Genomic DNA, 17,952 nt, shown 5'->3' with positions numbered 1-17,952 from the left:
AGTGGCTTGCCAAGTATGGATGTAGACATAAAGTCTGGAAAGTAGAAGGAGCTACTGGCAGAACTGGCATGGCAAGGGCCAATCTCCAGCTGCAGCTGGACAGCACAGTCAAGAAAAAGAAAAATTCTGGGCTCAAGTATCTATCTGGTAGATAGTTATAATCTGTCAGTAAGTTTCAAAATAACACACACTTTGCTGCAGTGTAAAACAACTCCTGAGTTGCAGCTAAATTATTTCTCTGTGACATAGTTTCTTTTGGGATTGTAACTTCGGCACGTGTTTTTGAGATTGAGATGTTTGGAAAGTAGGGTAGAAGAACTGGAAGAATTGAATTTCTGAAAGGGAGTTGGAGAACTCAGTTGGTATGAGCATAGCTGGAAAAATGGGAGGTCAATGGTTTGAGTCCTGGTCTGATGAAGTTTCAAAAGTGTGCACCCTCCACTACAGAGTGGTAGATTCATTGTGGCTTTGGCTGAGCTATTTCTCTTTGACATCTGTTCTTCTTGAAGTACTAGTCCAGGAAAATAGGCAAGAGAGCTTATGTGAAGTGTGTAAAGCAGGACAGAGGCAGTGGCAGAAATGAAGTTGTGAGGCTGGTACCAAATTGTGCCTGGAGAAATTTGTAAACGTGTAAGCTTCAGGTTAGAGTCTCAGTTCTGCACACCATTTGAATGTGCAGAGGTTTAAAAATTGCTCATACTCCACCGCAGAGTAAAAAATTTATTCTAAGAATCAGTCTTAGACATATTATAAAGCACTTAAAGCATGACAAAATATGGTTTGAGCTACATGAAGGAAGATGAGGACTTTTGCTGTTAGTCTCAGGGGGTAAATCCTTCACTAGTTATGCTTCTTCATTGCAACAAAATGAGTGCTACATGTCAAACCTCAGTGACACCTTTCTTGAAATTTGAGGAAAAGAGAAAAATTTAAGAACAAAGAAAATATGGCACTAATTTCTGTTGTAGTTATGTGAAAAATTACCATTATACTATAAGAAAGCTTTAATTACTGTTACTTGTCTCAGATATCTATAGTTAGCCATTGTTAAGCATTTTTAAGCAGAGTCTCAAGGTACTTTCACACAGTAATGTATGGAGGGAGACACACAGACATCTGTTGAGAGCAAGCTATAAATGTTTTGAGACACCTAACATATACTAAACGAGCTTTATTGAAGATGAGGGATGTAGTAATTGTCTTTTAATGGTGTCGTTAGTATATTTGTTTCTCACTAAGCCACAGGTTGACTGAATGAGTAATAAAAACATGACAAACCATGTGAGATAGGTAGGAAAAGACAGATTGCTACTTACCGTAAAGAAGACGTGTCAAGATGCAGACAGGCATAATTGAAAGACACTCACTTATGGCTTTTGGCCACAGCCGTCACCAGTAAAAGAGACACACACACACACATGTACCATTCATGCACGCACACAAGCAAGCACACCTCACACACATGACTGCCAACTGCAGCATCTTGGACCAGAATGCATCTTGGGCCGAGATGCTGGAGGTGGCGGTCATGTGTGTGCACGGTGTGCTTGCTTGTGCATGTGTGTCCCTTTTATGATGAAAGCTGTGGCCAAAAGCTGTATGTGAGTGTATTTTAATTGTGCCTGTCTGCAGTGTGACATCTCTTCTTTGTGGTAAGTAACAATCTGTCTTTTCCTACATTGTTGATATTCCTGCCTGGAGTTTCCATTGTTTGATGTGAGGTAGATAGTAGATGTAAAATAAGTGAATGAGATAATAACAGATATATTGATATTTGGGGAGAATTTGAGGTAATCAGTGGCACAAAAAGAATTTGCCATTGAGAGTCAGAAAGCTAATTTACTGTAGTCTGTCGTGAAAGAAAATATAAATGAAAGTACCTAAAAATATGCTTCCAATTTCTGTGCATCACTCCGAGTGGGACTGTGAAGACATGATCAGACCAATTGCAACGTGAACATACATATTTAAGTAGTCATTCTTCATGGAGTCCAGATGCGAATGGGATGATAAGAAACCCTAATAACTGATGCAGTGCGAAGTTCTCTCTAACGTGCAATGGTTTGCAGAATATGGATGTAAAAGTAGATCTAGCGTGAATAGAAAGGCAAAGGCGTGAGTTGAATTTAAAGGAAAGCATGAAACAAAAGAGGAGAAAGCTATTTAGGTTAATGGAAATGGACCATGAGGAAGATTCTGTTGTTATTAACATTCTTGATCATTAATTACCAGTCTTTGTAAGCTGTTTCTTCTGTGACATTATTCCTTGTGAAATTCATGTTAAATATGATAGAATTTTATCTATTACTCATATTATAGTAGATATGGTTTTTAACACCTATATTGTACTGTTAATTACCTAGTATTTATTCTTTGTTTTTAGTGATCTCTTCTCTTTGCACTGTTTCAGGTCACTGCACAGAAAGTCTTTTCAGTTCAAGATTCAGTTGAGATATCTGCAATTGCATCATGTAAAAAAGTTGATGACACAAGTGAAAAACCCATTCTGACAGAAGAAAAGGCAAAAGAAATTGTTCCAGTTCAAGAAAGTGTTACAGTTTCTGAAGTGGATGTTAAAGATGATGTGAAATATCTTAAGACACAGAAGACCAAAGTGACAGCTGATACAAAAGTAAATATACAGGAGTCAGTATCCATTTCACAACTGAAAAGTGAAGATATGGTGAAAGAATTTGAAGTAAAGCCCTTAGAGGAGCAGGCAGATAGGAAGGTCAGTGTCCAAGAATCTGTTAGTGTGTCTGAAGTTATTACAGAAGACAGAGTCATAGATCTGAAAGAAACAAAACCAAAAGAAGAAGAAGCTGTGTTGATGAAGCCTATACAAGAGAGTTTCCTAGTAACTGAAACTCTGTCAGAGACTACTATAACTGAAATGAAAGATGCAAAAACCATGGAGAGTGCAGAATACAAAGTGCCCATTTTAGAACCCATGGTTGTATCTGAAATACAGACTGAAACTACAGTTGAAGAAGTCAAAGACAAAAAACCCAAAAGTTATCAAGCCAAGCCTGATAAGAGTCCTGTACAGCAAGAAGTAGCAGAAATTACTGAGGTTAAAGTAGAAAGGGCACCAGAGTTACAAAAGAAGAAAGAGCAAGTATTGGTTGAAAAGGAAAAGAAGGAAGCTGAGGAAGTAGTGACAGAGAAAAAGGAAACAGATATTGTGACGAAGAAGAAGACTGCTGTCAAAAAGAAAGATCTCGAGGAAGAAGAAGAAATTTTTGTCCAGCGTGCATTGAAGACTATGCAAAAGCTAGAAAGATGGGAACGTGTGAAACAGGCACAGGAAGTAGAGGAGTTGCTACATTTGATTCCTGTTCAAGAATTTGGACCAGAAAGTGAAAAACCTTTACGTGAACTGGCACGTGTTGGCTGGTTGCTACGGCGAGGGTTAAATGTGCAAGAAGTAACGGCACTTCATCGTGCTGGACACTTCCAGGAACTTCGCACACCATTGGCTCAGTCTGCTCTCGTTTCTTTAGTGGAACGTCAAGGGCACGGAGTTCTGGTTTCACAAGCTCTTGCAGAGGAGGATGAAGTCCAAGGGCCAGAAACAGCTGGCTTCCGTGCATTTCTTCGCATGATTGAACTGGAATATGCCACTGTTGAACAAGCTGTTACTCTTTTCGCTCCTGAAGATTTCCGCCCAGACTCGTGGGAAGTCCAAGAAGCTACAGAGGTATCCATACCACATTAATGCATAATTAAATATTACTGCAATTTAAACTTCTGATTATAATTTTTTCTCACATGATAACTCACAGCTGTCGCTTTGCTATATCTTAGATAGATAAATGACTATACCTACTGAGGTTACTTGGTTTTCTTACATAACAGCTATATTAAAAAATTTATTATTCAGCATTGAGATTTTGCAACTGAAGGTTCTTCTGTTTGGACCTGTAAAAAGAAAGAATGGCAGGAAAACATGTAACAAGTTCAACATCGGTATAAATTTGCTTTAAAAATGTGAGTAGTTACTGAATTCAAACGATAAAATGAATGAAAATTATGCAACATTTTATAATATAGTATAGTATCATATGTTTATTGGTCTTCTTTTATCTTTTTTGTACACAGGTACAGCGAAATAGTTGATAAGATATTAATGTCAGTATGACTAAAGTGATAAAATGAACATCCAGAAACTAGTTGTTAGATATAAAACAGTTTCTTTCTGCTCTGCAAGAATGGAATGCTTCAGAAATAATCTGTTTTGTACTTCTTCTGTTCATAATGTCGGTTAGATAACACAATAGCAACTAATCTGGTATCACAGTGTCCTTTGCTGAGCTTCCTAGAACAATGAAACTTGTCCCATTTTTATTTTTGTGCTACATACTTTGGTTGTATTACATGCATCATATGCTTTAAAATGGCAGGTTGACTTATCTAAGCACCCATGTTATAAACTCATGTATAAGTATTTCACAGTAACTTAAGTACCAAGAAGGGCACAATACATAATTATTGTTTGGAAAGACATTGGGTCCTTGTTTTACATGTAATATCATTTGAAACATATCGTTAGATGTCTATCTTCAAAACTTTAGGATTGACCATTAGATACTGACATTTCAGCTGATGTTTAATAATTTTCATTTACACAAATCCTAACTGCCATTACTTTTTAGCACATTTTTCGTTGTTTAGACACTTGTCATGCTCTGGGACTACTTTCTGTATATCCTTATTAGAGAAGGAAAGTTGCTACTCACCATGTAGTGGAGATGCTGGGTCGCAATAGGCACAACAAAAAGAGTCACACAATTATAGCTTTTGACCATTAAGCCTTTTGTCAGCAATAGACACAATGTGGTTTCAGTTGTCTGAGACTGCAGACATGTGTGCAAGTTGCATTTGCATGAGTATGTGTGTGCGTGTGTGTATGTGTGTCTATTGCTGACAAAGGCCTTAATGGCCGAAAGCTATAATTGTGTGAATCTTTTTGTTGTGCCTATTGCGACCCAGCATCTCCACTATATGATAAGAAGCAACTTTCCTTCTCTAATATCGGTACATTCTGTCCTGGATTTTCTTTTGTTTGATTTCCATATGTCCTTGTTACACAAATTTACCACCTGTGATTAAGCCACTTGGTAGAGTTTCTTTCATGTTGCTGTTGAAGTGCAGGAGTCAACATGGTGAAGCATTGATGTTATTATCATTTCCCTTGCATTTTTACCATATATAATGGAGCGATAAATTTTGTTGTTGTCATAGAAATGAAAATCACATGTAACTCATCTTCTTTCTAGCTCCATGTCAGAAGATAACTATTTTTCTTCATTTGCTAAATGGTGCTTGTGAATAGTATGAGTGTCTCGGATAACTTTAAAATTCTGTCACATTCTTCTCTTGTTTGAGTCAAGTGGTTGCAGTTGATGTTAATAAAATTTTGTGCCACAATAATAAATATAATAATAACCATTTTTACTTTGCCTGCTTATTTATAAATGTAAAACAAAAACTACTCAGTTATCACCCTTGGAATTTCAGAAATCAGTATGTTGTCTCTTGCAATTAGGCAAATGGAAATCCAACCATTTGTTGCATGGGAAACGTGTTGTGTCCCTTACCTGTATCAGTGAACAGCTAAAACAGCGTATAGTCTGAGTTGCAGGTTGCTTATCTAACAACTACCAGTGGAATTAATTTTAATATATTGGATAATCATAGTCCAAAATTAAAAATTTAAAATGCTGGCATAATCTACTCATTAAGAGATATAATCTTACAGTAAAAGTTTAACACAGTGAGCCAAGTATTAAAGTAAGAAACTGTGTTTATGTCACAAGGCAGTGTAAGTCGTGGAGCACAAGTTACCTGGATTACATTCATCCAGTATTTGAGAATGAAACTAATGGGAACTAATTACATGTGGGGTCCCACAAGGTTCCATTTTGGGGCCCTTACTTTTTCTTGTGTATATCAATGACCTTTCATCAGTAACATTACCAGATGCCAAGTTTGTTTTGTTTGCTGATGATACAAACATTGCAATAAATAGCAAATCAAGTGTAGTCTTAGAAAGATCAGCCAATAAAATATTTGTAGACATTAATCACTGGTTCCTAGCCAATTCTTTGTCACTAAACTTTGAAAAAACACACTACATGCAGTTCAGAACTTGTAAGGGGTGTCCCAAGAGTATATGTCTAACATATGATGACAAGAAGATAGAAGAAGTGGACGGTGTTAAATTCTTGGGATTACAGCTTGATAATAAATTCAACTGGGAGGAGCACACCACAGAACTGCTGAAGCGTCTTAACAAATCTCTGTTTGCAATGCGAATTTTGTCAGACATAGGGGATATAAAAATGAAAAAGCTGGCATACTATGCTTACTTTCATTCCATAATGTCATATGGGATTATTTTCTGGGGTAATTCATCAAGCCAAGCTAAAGTTTTCCGGGCACAAAAACGTGCAGTAAGAATTATATGTGGTGTGAACTCAAGAACATCCTGCAGAAGCCTGTTTAGGGAACTAGGGATACTAACTACAGCTTCCCAATATATTTATTCCTTAATGAAATTTGTCATTAAAAATATATCACTTTTTCAAACCAACAGCTCAATTCATGGAATCAATACTAGAAATAAGAATAATCTTCACAAGGATTTAAAGTCACTTAGTCTTGTACAAAAAGGTGTGCATTATTCAGGAACACACATTTTCAATAACTTGCCAGCAGCCATAAAAAGCTTAACAACCAATGAAATTCAGTTTAAGAGAAGCCTAAAGGATTTATTGGTGACCAACTCCTTCTACTCCATTGATGAATTTCTGAGGAAAACCAACTGATTTGTATATAAGTACAACATAACTTCTGCACAATTTCAGTGCAGTAATGTGTTCACTGAAAATTTGTGTGTGTGTGTGTGTGTGTGTGTGTGTGTGTGTGTAAGTATAATCTAACTTCTGCACCATTTCAGTGCAGTAATGTGTTCATTGTAAATAAGTATTACAGTAGTTGTATTACATGTTTCTTACCTTATAAATAAATATAAAACTTTTTTATTTTAAATTCAGTGCAATAGTATTTGTAAAATGACTCTTAGTGTTCATTAAAAAATGACGATCATTCCACTTGGGACCTGTGGAATGGTACATTAGCTTATTTGTTTTAGTTTAAATATTTGTCATGTATTGTTGTTTTTCTGACATGTTCCACATCCTGGAGGACCTCCTCACTACGGATCAATTGGAATGAAAGTAAATCTAATCTAATCCAAAAAAAAGCACTTACTGACATCCAACAAACTTTACTAGTAATTTCAAAATTTTTCAAATCTTTTCTTGCTGACGTGCCCACAAATTAGTGAAAGGAAAACAGGTTATCACATTTTTGCTGTTCATGCAGGAAAACTTCATCAGGCATAATGATGTAATTTATTATTTCTCTACTCTAACTCTATCCTCAACACGTTTTTCAGACAGTATCCACATGTACCCATGACTGTACCTGCAAAATTACAAGTATATCATTGTACCATGCATAGTTCACAATATATTTAAAGAATGGGAATGTTTGACAGCATTTATGCTTCAGTACTTTTATTTATGAGAAAATGCTCATTGACACTCATATGAGCCAATACCTTGATTATATGCCTGCCTAATATGCAGAGCATTTTATGTGTGGTGCATGTCTGGATATTCCACCATGATTTGTCGTTACAGATATTGCCTGATATACCCTTATTCATCAGGCACAGTGTTAAAAGAACTTATTTAAGTATCCTGTTAACATTGTCACATTTTAGAAGATGTAAAAGTTTATTTATTGAAAGGAGATTGCATTTTTCAGCTAATAAAGTACAAGACAAGTGTGAAATTGATTTTACAGTTATTTTTACTAACAAATATTAGTTTATAAGAGTTCTGCATGTTTTCACATTGATCATACCTCCATTTATTATAGTTGCTGCATTTACACAATACGTTTTGCTTTTTATCCCCATCACTGATAATCAGGATTTAGAAAATTTATTATTTTAAAGAAGGGAGTCATTACAAGAAATGATTCACTGTAAGATATGATGTAACTATGATCACAGATCCTAGAGATTTACCCTGTCAGTTTATACAATAAGTTTAATCAGTCTCCAAATAAAGTGTAATAATTTGTATTAGAGTATAAATATTGCTAAAGGTCTTTAAATATGACTTTTTATGTATTTGCTTTTTTTTAGGTTGTGGAGAAGACACATATAACACAACAGGCAGAAACTATAAAACAAGCTGAAGTTCGTATTGCTGGTAAGCAGTTTCTCTCTGTGAAAATATGTGGGTTTTACGTCTCGTTGCACGATAATTGTGTTCTCCAGCATCTACAAAATAAAAGGATAATTGTAATAATAACACTGTATTGTTATTTTTGCAAAGAATATTTGCTTGCTATGAGTGACATTAATTGGCTTTGGAAGCTTCTGAATATTACGTAGACAGGCTAAGAGTTTATAACAGAAATGTGTGAGACATGAAAACAGAGTTCCTCTTAATAAGACACATATACTGGTTACATGCAGCTAAAGTGATGTGCAGCAATTTTTTTAACACAGAAGTGTAATTAATTTATTGTCTTATTGATGTAATCTGACTGCTGTTGCCATTAAATTCTACAGTATTCACATGTCTGGCTTCCAGAGTATGGAGAGCTACATGACATTTTTCACATTTCAGCCACGTTATCTCTGTCTTATTAGTGAGATCTTGTACAATACCAAACAAAGCTAAGTTTATATCTCCAAAGTTAAAACTAGTAGTCATACAGAAAAGAGATGAAAAGTTCCACGGGTATTACACTTTCACTTTTTGTCACAATCTGCTAGTCTGTAAGACTAAGATTCCTAACTTTTTGTGTAACAATAAGTTAAATGGAAGTTATGCCCAAGGCAAAGAAAAAAAGCTGAAAAAAACAATGACATTACAGGAAAAATTAAATCTCGGCTCAGAGGCTATGAAAAATAATTTATGCTGCCCGAGTTGTTAACGTGGAGGGGACCCAGAGAAAGGGGGGAGGGGTTGTCTGCAGTCAGGACTGATTAGGAGAGGCAGAGTGAATAAGTAACATATAACTGCATGTTATGAAAGAGTGATATAAGATGGAAAGATGCTGGGCCAGATTCAGGAATTCACCGTTACGAACAGAGACAAATGGGGAAGGTAGGAGTAACAGACAGTTGCAAGAGCTGTAAGAAAAATGTAATGAGAACACTGAATATTTTGAGAAATAACTCCTCCCTTTGTAGTTTCCAAATAATAATTTCGTGTTGAAGAATTTCTAGATACTGCTATTAAGATTTGCAACATTTTACACTGAGTTGTTCCAGTTTAACACTGAAATATTCCGAGGTTTTCCTACTCAATTTCTGTTTGTCATTACCCCTTCACATCACCCCCCTTTCCTTTGATTTCTCGTGTAACCTTTTCTTTTTTTACCTCCTGACAGTCCTCCCAGCAGTCTTCTCTTGCAGACATTTCACTCTGCTGTGGTGCTTCCTGAACCTCCTCCTTTTCAGTATCCAACACTCTTCAATTCATCAGCTTGCTGTGTCTTATACATTTACTTTTAAGTTCACCACCCTTTCATTTGCAAATGACACATTTTTCAGTTTGATACAAACTCTTTTATCATGGAGGAATATTCTTCCATGCTGTCAGTTTCCACAAAAAAGCACATTTAGGTGTTCGTATGTTCAACAATCTTTATTTCCTGTTCTTTACGTCGTCTCGTCGTTCTGACATGTTATTTTTACAGTGCTATTCACAGGGGTATGAGGAGTAAATGTTGTAACATTATATTACTAATCGAACAGAACCGATGCATTTCGTGCAGATATTATTTACAACTTTTCAGTCTTCTGCCAACGTGGCAAGATTAATGACCAATTCTTGAAAAAATGAACTGCAGCAAAATGGCGGAACACTTACAAAAAATTGTTGTGGTCTGATGACAGTTAAATATAAAAATTAAAAGTATTTTTTTATAATTAAATGTAAATGCCTAGAGTCATTTAAAGCCTACATTATTAGTAGTTAGTTCCCTGGGTTTGCGTATTAAGTTAAATATCACGACACAATGATTCTAGAGAATAAACCGTCATACAACCAGCTATTTAGTGATAAGGCAAATGTTAACTACTGTGCACTGAAACTATCAGGAGGCTGAACAGGATCGTACAGCCCATCCTTGAGCACTGCTTAAGTGCCAAGGATCTTTACAGCTCAAATAATTGCAGAGATTCAGAAGGATTTTTCGTGCACTGCATGACCAAGTGGAGCAGGATCGGAGATAAGTGACAAATGAAGTAAAAAGAGTCATGGATATATATTTCTTGTTCTGAATTTATGATAATTGTAGACACATATTTAGCTTTTGTAGACTCTGTATGTCTATAACAGTAAGAGTTTAATTAATGAATTGAAGACACGTGTTTTGCTTTTGTCTTCCATATGTGTCTATAACAATATGGACACAATTCCCATTTGTCTTTAAAATGAGTATTATTGCCAATCATTGTCTTTCATGCTCTGGGGAGACAACTCAGTTTGATTTTTTTAGTGCATGAGTAAAGTTTGTTGTAGGTAGTGGAGGTTGTATATATATTTCCAGTGTTACATTATGGCACTGCTCATAAACATTGTGAGAAATTAATAGTGACAAATTTATTAACTGAGTAAATGTGATGTGAACACTGTGCTAATCTGCCATGTTTTAATAGTGTATAATGTTGCTTCACAATGTCCCTATGCAGCTTTATGCAATTTATTTTCAAATAAGTGAGAAATTTGTGGGAATGAAACATAGAAAATTGGCAAATGTTTTTGCTTATAGTTAAGAAAAACTGTGTGTACCATACAACCAAAAAATTTTCATAGCCTTTTTTCTGTTATGAATCTGCAATAAAATCTAACTTCATTAATAACAGAATGAAAAAACGTTTTCTTACAGTCAGTGATAGCTTGGATTTTAAATTAATAAATAAAATTAAATGTTTAAGGGCCTTGAAAGTACTTTCTTTGCATGGGTTTTAACTTGTTTCCATACTTCAAAGTGCATGATAAAGGGTCTTACAAGCTGTTGTTATACATGTGTAACTTTGATTGTACAGTTTGTTGTCTCCTCATCCCACCCCTTAGTTTTAGTGCTGTAGGAAGCATGCATGTAAATCCTGTATGAAGCAAGTTGGTTTTTGTGTTTCTTCAGTAAAAATCTACTCTTTTATATTTAACGTAGCATTTTCTTCAAAGAACTAAAAGTGTTAATACTAGTGACTCACATTATTATTGTTGTTTCTAGTTTATTTGAGGAGTACAACATTACATTTTACATTGATTAAAGGGTATTAAAAGTCTTATTTCATGTCAAAGTAAATCTGTTTTAATTTTCAAATAAATAGGTTCTCAATAAAAATACAGGGAAAATTTGGCCTTATGAGTATAAATGATTTTCAGATGAGAAGAAAGTGACTAAGAAGAAGAAGACAAAGACTGAAGTTGAAAAAGAAGGTTTGAAAACAATAAATATAGTTCCTTTTCCTTTGTTGCTCTACCCACAACTACGCATTTGCTCTAAATACCAGACTGACTTTTTCCTTGTAGCTCTATTTTGTCGGTTCACATGACTTTTTTTAAAGAACATTTTCTTAGACCTCACTTGCCATTTAACTCTCTCTGTGCTTGTTATTAGCCCAGTAGCTCTTCTATTTATAGTGCATTTCTTGCCACACTGACATTTTCTTATTTCCTCCCCTCCATTGCTATTACATTTATGCGCTGTTATTAATTTCTGGGGAAATAAATAGCAGCAAATGAAGCAAATCACTTTTGGTATGAAAGTCGAAATGAATTTCTTTTAGCAATGAAGGGTGGACTGTTTCTGTAGCATAATATGATACAGATAGCACTTTCCATCTTTTTTCTGAAAGAGACAAGTACACAGATAAATGCAACTGTTTTAAGGAAAAAACTCTTCATAAAGAGAAATGTATCCTAGGAAAAGGGGAAAAATTATGAAAATACTTGAAGTTGTTGTGGCTGCATTTTGTAGACTTTTTCATAGCATAAAAACTATACTTCATTTTTTATTGTACTGACAAATATGGCTTCACTTAATTTTCTGACAATTGGTCTCCTATATTTTCCCATTGTGAATGTAGGACCCATAATTCAGAAGTGATTAGTAATAGATATGTTCTTATGTTTTATAATAACTATTAATAATCATCTCATTCATATGAGCGAGATATGAACTAAATATAATTATATTAGAACTTGAAGTGTGTTTGTACAGCTTTGGATATGATCATATGAGAAACTTGAATGAAAACTGAAATTACTTATTGCTTATTACACAATATGGAGCTTCATTCTTCTAAAATGTCCAGTTATTATGAAAGAGGAATAGGTTTCATAAATAAGGAAGACATTTTGGGGTTAGCAATGTGTAAGCCAAATCTGTGTAGGAGTCAAGTCTTATCTTAAAGTTGAAAAGATTATTTCTTTGAGTTAAATATTACTTTACACTGTCCAGACACATGAATTTGACCACCTGTCAGAAACCTGAATAATGACCTTCTGCAGCATGGACTTCTGTGAGACAAGTAGGAAGAGAGTCAGTGAGGTTCTGGAAGACACTGACAAGGATGTGGAGTCGTGCCAAATCCAGTTCCATGGCCAGCTTCTCTGGGTTCCTCAGCTGAGGATCAGTGGTTCAAAGAACCCAATGGAGGTAGTCCCACAGATTCTTGATTCCATTTAAATCCATGGAGTTTGGTGGCCACAGGAGTGTGATAAATTCATCCTGGGGCTCTTGAACCATGCACCTACACTGCGAGATGTATGACCTGTTGCATTGTCCTGCTGGTAGATTCCATTATGCCGAGGAAAAACAAACTGCTTGTACAGTTGGACATTGTCCCCAAGAATAGATGAAAACTTGTGTTGATTCGTTGTGCTTTCTGGAATGATGTCATCACTCAGGGGATTCCATGATAACATTTGCCAGACCGTATTGCTCCCTACTCCGGCCTGGACCCTTCTCATGATTGTTGCAAGGTGTTTGTTTTTATTTCATGTTCCTATAGGCCATTGGCCATCTGTTCGAAGAATATAAGATGTGATTCGTCTGAAAATACCACTTGTTGTAACTCAGTGGACATCCAGTTGTGGTATTGCCTATTAACAATGGTAGCATGGGTCTATGAAGCAGATGCCTTTCATGAAGATGTTCACTGAACAGTCATTGAGGAGACACAGGTAGTAGACCCTTGGTTCACCTGGGTGGTCAGATGCTCAACTCTTGCATATCTATTCACTTATACATATCTCTGCAGCAATCTTTCAACCCTGTCATCTATGGCCAGTGGTGCTCCACAGTTGCTTCAGCATCGGTTTTGGATAGTGCCATTTAGCCATGCATGACATACTTTAACCACAGCAGTATGCAAACATTTTATGAACTTAGCTTCCAGAAATGCTTCCACCCTTGGCTCAAAAGCCAGTGATCATGCTGTTTTGGATGTCAAATACATTGCTCTGTTTCCACATTAGAACATTGACTGCACACCCCCCGCCCTCCCCCCCAAACACACACACCAAAATGCTTCACATATCCTCCAGTGATATTGCTGCCGCCTGTCATCTGTGAGTGCTTATTGCACATTGACAATGAAGATAGGCAGTGGTCACATTAATGCGACTGGACTGTGTGTTAACTTCATAATAAGAATAGTTGCTCATTTCACTATAAAAATGATTTTCCTTACAGCTTTATTTTTTATAATTTTGTTAATTTAATAGTTCTATCAGTTTGCTGATACCAGATTGCAGAGAGGAAGCCAATCAATGTTTATCATTAGGTTCTAAAAAACTGAGTAAATCATAGTGATATAGTATTGTTAGAGGGGTGCTGATGAATGTTGACAATAAGATTATGGCAGAGTGTAGAAAAGATGTATTTATGTGTAACAGATGCTTGAAGATGGAGTCATATGACCCCAAAAGTGCTTGCATCTTGAAATAAACACAACAATGAAAATACAACTGTAAGGAAAATTATTTATATTGGGAAAAGCCAATTGTAAGAATATGAAGGAGAATGTTTTCAGAAACAAGGAAAATAGAGTTGAATATGAGAGAGGGGAGGAAAAGTATGCATTCATGTCAACAGATCCTATCATAAAAATAATAATTAAATTAATGTTAGACATTTGGCAAAAAACTGGAAAGAAAATGATAAATAGAAATGATGAGACCACTTATCTTTCTTTGATTCCATATGTGTAGAATGTGGTGTAAGACTAATTAGTTTTGCTGTACTTCTTTGGTAACTGTGTTAATGTCTTGCATTTCAAATATAATTTTAGGTCCTTTCAGGAAAGTGCTATCTTGAAAAAGATTTTTAACATTACTGTTGTACTACCTTAGCTTTAACAATGATGCTTAACCACAAAGACACACTTTATTAAAACTCAGGAAAAGTTGTCTTTGTTACCATTTCCTTGACTCACTCATTCCTGCTTTCAAACCATTGTACTGATGATAGTCCCTGAAACTAAAACAACAAAAGAAGTATTAACAACTACGTGAAATTAGTATTCTTTTGTCACAGTATAATATCTTTTCAAGTCACAAAAACCTCATATAATTGGAACATGATCTTTCTCTTCACTCTAAATATCTGTTGTAGGTTGATTGTTATATTTAAAGCTAACATTCAGAATGGTAACTTGTTCTATCATAGTATTTTTCAGTTTCTAAAATTTTTTCAGGCACTCAATAAGACTGATAAATATTGAAAGCTAATTATGACATGTTTTACAAAAGACAGATTGTGGGATATGATTGTCTAAGTTTTGTATTTAATTTACTTTATTCATTCATGAATATGTGAACTTGTATACTAGTGATTCTCAGATTGGTGCCATAAGAAACTGAGTTTACTGTTGTGTGCATTTCATGTTGTGTTGTGTCTGAAATGGAAAGAAATACAGGTCTCTGTAACATATTATTGTATTACAGCATCATGCTGCAGCTGTATGTATCAACTTATTGAGAAAATTCATATAGTCAAACTTTTGAGGTCATAGAGGAAATGATATTTTTTATTATAATATTGGTATATTATGATGCAAGATTTAGCTTTCTTGGGGAGTGATTCAAGTCATATATTGGCTGTAATGCATAACAAAATTTAGTTTGGTTAAGTATAAAAGAGTCCTGTACTTCTTTCTAATATTCTTTAGAATATTATATTTCCATTATGCAATAGTCCATGTCTAATGAATTTAGTTTTTCTTCTTATGTGTTAAATATTTTATACTACTGATTATGTGGGGTAATGAATCTGCTGACAGAACTTACTAAACACTGTTTTAAACCAGTGTTAATCCCCAATAGCCACTTTAAATTGATAAGATTCATTCTTACACATGTAGTATTCAAATAGTTTGAAAGTACTCTAATTTTGAGACACAAAGTTTTGTTATGTACAATGCGCCAGATGGTATCTCATTTTTGCATTGCAGAACTGCTTTTTGCTTAACTTTCAGTACTAACAGACAAATTTAAGATAAGGTTCTTGTTAAATGCTGTCACATAAATGGTTTTATTACATTTTAACACAAGTAAAAGAACATATTTTTCACAACCATATATTTATTTCTTATTCTGTTTCTGAATTCTTATGCTGCATTTCTTTGCAATGTCTAATATTTATTTCTTCTTTTCATAGCTCTGAAGTAACACAATGCAAAAGTAAATTATGTAAATTAGATATGAGGCACTGCAACTAAATCGTGATTTATATTTTTTTGTAATAATTGTACTTCTGTGTTATCTGTATCTTGAGTTTGAAATAATTTTTAGATTTTAAGCTTTGATTTTATATTTGTTTCTGGTTTGACCTCCATAACATCCAATTCTTCAAATCTGTCTTACATATTCAGCTCAAAAATACACAGTCATATTTTACAAGTTCTATTAGTCTACAGTAACATTCGTATTGTGTTTGCTTCTTTCTTCATTGTACTTTTCTTTGCTGAATTTCAAAACACTGGCCTGCATTATGATTAGCTACAATTGACACAAGGGTGAGTATAGCTATATAAATTCTATTGCTTTTTAGTTTGAAAGAATCTATGATGTCATTGCATACTTTTCAAATAAATAAATATCTTTTGTAGCTTTCCTCTGGTTGCAGGCCCATTAACACAGATTGCTGCTTTGCACTAGATTATGTGCAACCTTCTTCATTTGTTTGTTGTCCTTCGTGAATCCACCTCCTACTGTCCAATCCTCCCCCCTCCCCCCACCCCCTCCCAAAAAAAAATTAAAAAAAATAAAAAAAATGGACAATACAATATCGATTAAGGCAACAAAGATACTAACTTACCAGTTATAGTGGAGATCTTAACTAGATCAACAGAAATACTTTAAACTTCCTTGCAGATTAAAACTGTGTGCCGGACTGAGACTCGAACTTGGGACATATGCCTTTCGCGGGCAAGTGCTCTACCAACTGAGCTACCCAAGCACGACTCATGCCCTGCCCTCACAGCTTTACTTCTGCTAGTACTTCATCTCCTACCTTCCTAGAGCACTTGTCCGCGAAAGGCAAAGGTTCCGAGTTTGAGTCTCGGTCCGGCATACAGTTTTAATCTGACATGAAGTTTCATATCAGCGCACGCTTTGCTGCAGAGTGAAAATCTCATTCTAGAAAAACTTTAGCTAAATCATGAACTTTAAGTCTTCAGATATGACAGTTCCTATGGGAGATTAAGGATGGTGTAAAAATTGCAGAGAGAAGTACAAGTTGCTCAGAATAGTCAGCAGAAGGTAGAAAGTATGACAAGGGTGAGACTAATTGGAAACTATATCAGTGCTCTGTCAGCAGTGAAGACGTGCCCTTGGGAATTTCAGTCCTATTCTTCTCTGATCACAATCAGTTAATATTTTTTGCATCCCTTTGTTGCTCTTTACTATAGTGGCAGAGACTCTTGGATAGAGTAACTTGTTTAGCACACCCCAAAGATATTCCTTTCTTGTCTTTCCTCTCTCTTTCTCAAAGACTTAACAGTCTTCTCCGTAACGCCAAAAGCCAATGTTAAAATTGTTTGGTACGTCTGTTGTCTTTCATAATCTTCAACTCTGCAGGTTGAAGATTCAGATTTTGTGACACAGTTAGTCCCAGAACAAGCTTCATGTTTCCATTTTAATAGAAATTTAAAAATAAAATATTTTCCGTGCACATATTTACCTAAAACAATATGAACATCAACTATAACCAATGCTGTAACACTTTGTTAGTCTGTGCTTATGTAGCTACACACAAATTGACATTACAGTTTGAAATTTTATAAACAACTTTTTTCATTTGCTTTAATGCAGACTTTTGCTTTGCTTTCAGCTTTGGTGCAGCTCACAGTTTTTCTTGGTAGCAATCTGTCCTGTGATTACTTCTTGTGACTCTAACGTGAGTGTAGTACTTTATGCTTTGCACTAAACATCTTCACGAACTGTCTGCACACAATTAGATTTCTAAGTACTTCATCTTTGGCTTGATTCATGCTTTTAATTACAACTATATAGTAATCAAGTCTTCTTAGTCTGTCTGCTTGTGTCTCTGTCTTTATCTCTGTGTGTGTGTGTGTGTGTGTGTGTGTGTGTGTGTGTGTGTGTGTGGTGGGGTGGAGGTGGGGGGGGGCAAGGATGTATGTTGAATGTAAATGGACGCACTGAGCCCCCTCCCCACACATAGATGCACCCGCACGCACACGCATACACAAACACACACACACACACACACACACACACACACACACACACACACACACACACATTCACACAAACACAAACACATTTTAATCAATTGTTACATACTCTCTTTACAACTCTTACTATGCCTGTGCTTTTGGTGTTA

General features: G+C 35.4%; 1 protein-coding gene across 1 annotated transcript in view; it reads left to right on the top strand.

The window, feature by feature from the left end:
* Positions 1 to 17,952, top strand: part of LOC124613827 (titin) — a 524,266-nt gene that overhangs the window by 336,246 nt on the left and 170,068 nt on the right. The window contains exons 125-127 of the mRNA XM_047142550.1: positions 2,411 to 3,700; positions 8,222 to 8,288; positions 11,487 to 11,540. Of these exons, the coding sequence (XP_046998506.1) occupies positions 2,411 to 3,700; positions 8,222 to 8,288; positions 11,487 to 11,540 (1,411 nt within the window). The remainder of the gene's footprint in view (positions 1 to 2,410; positions 3,701 to 8,221; positions 8,289 to 11,486; positions 11,541 to 17,952) is intronic.

Source organism: Schistocerca americana, chromosome 4 (genome assembly GCF_021461395.2).
Source record: "Schistocerca americana isolate TAMUIC-IGC-003095 chromosome 4, iqSchAmer2.1, whole genome shotgun sequence".
Taxonomy (NCBI): Eukaryota; Metazoa; Arthropoda; class Insecta; order Orthoptera; family Acrididae; genus Schistocerca; species Schistocerca americana.
This window is presented reverse-complemented; position numbering and strand designations above follow the sequence as displayed.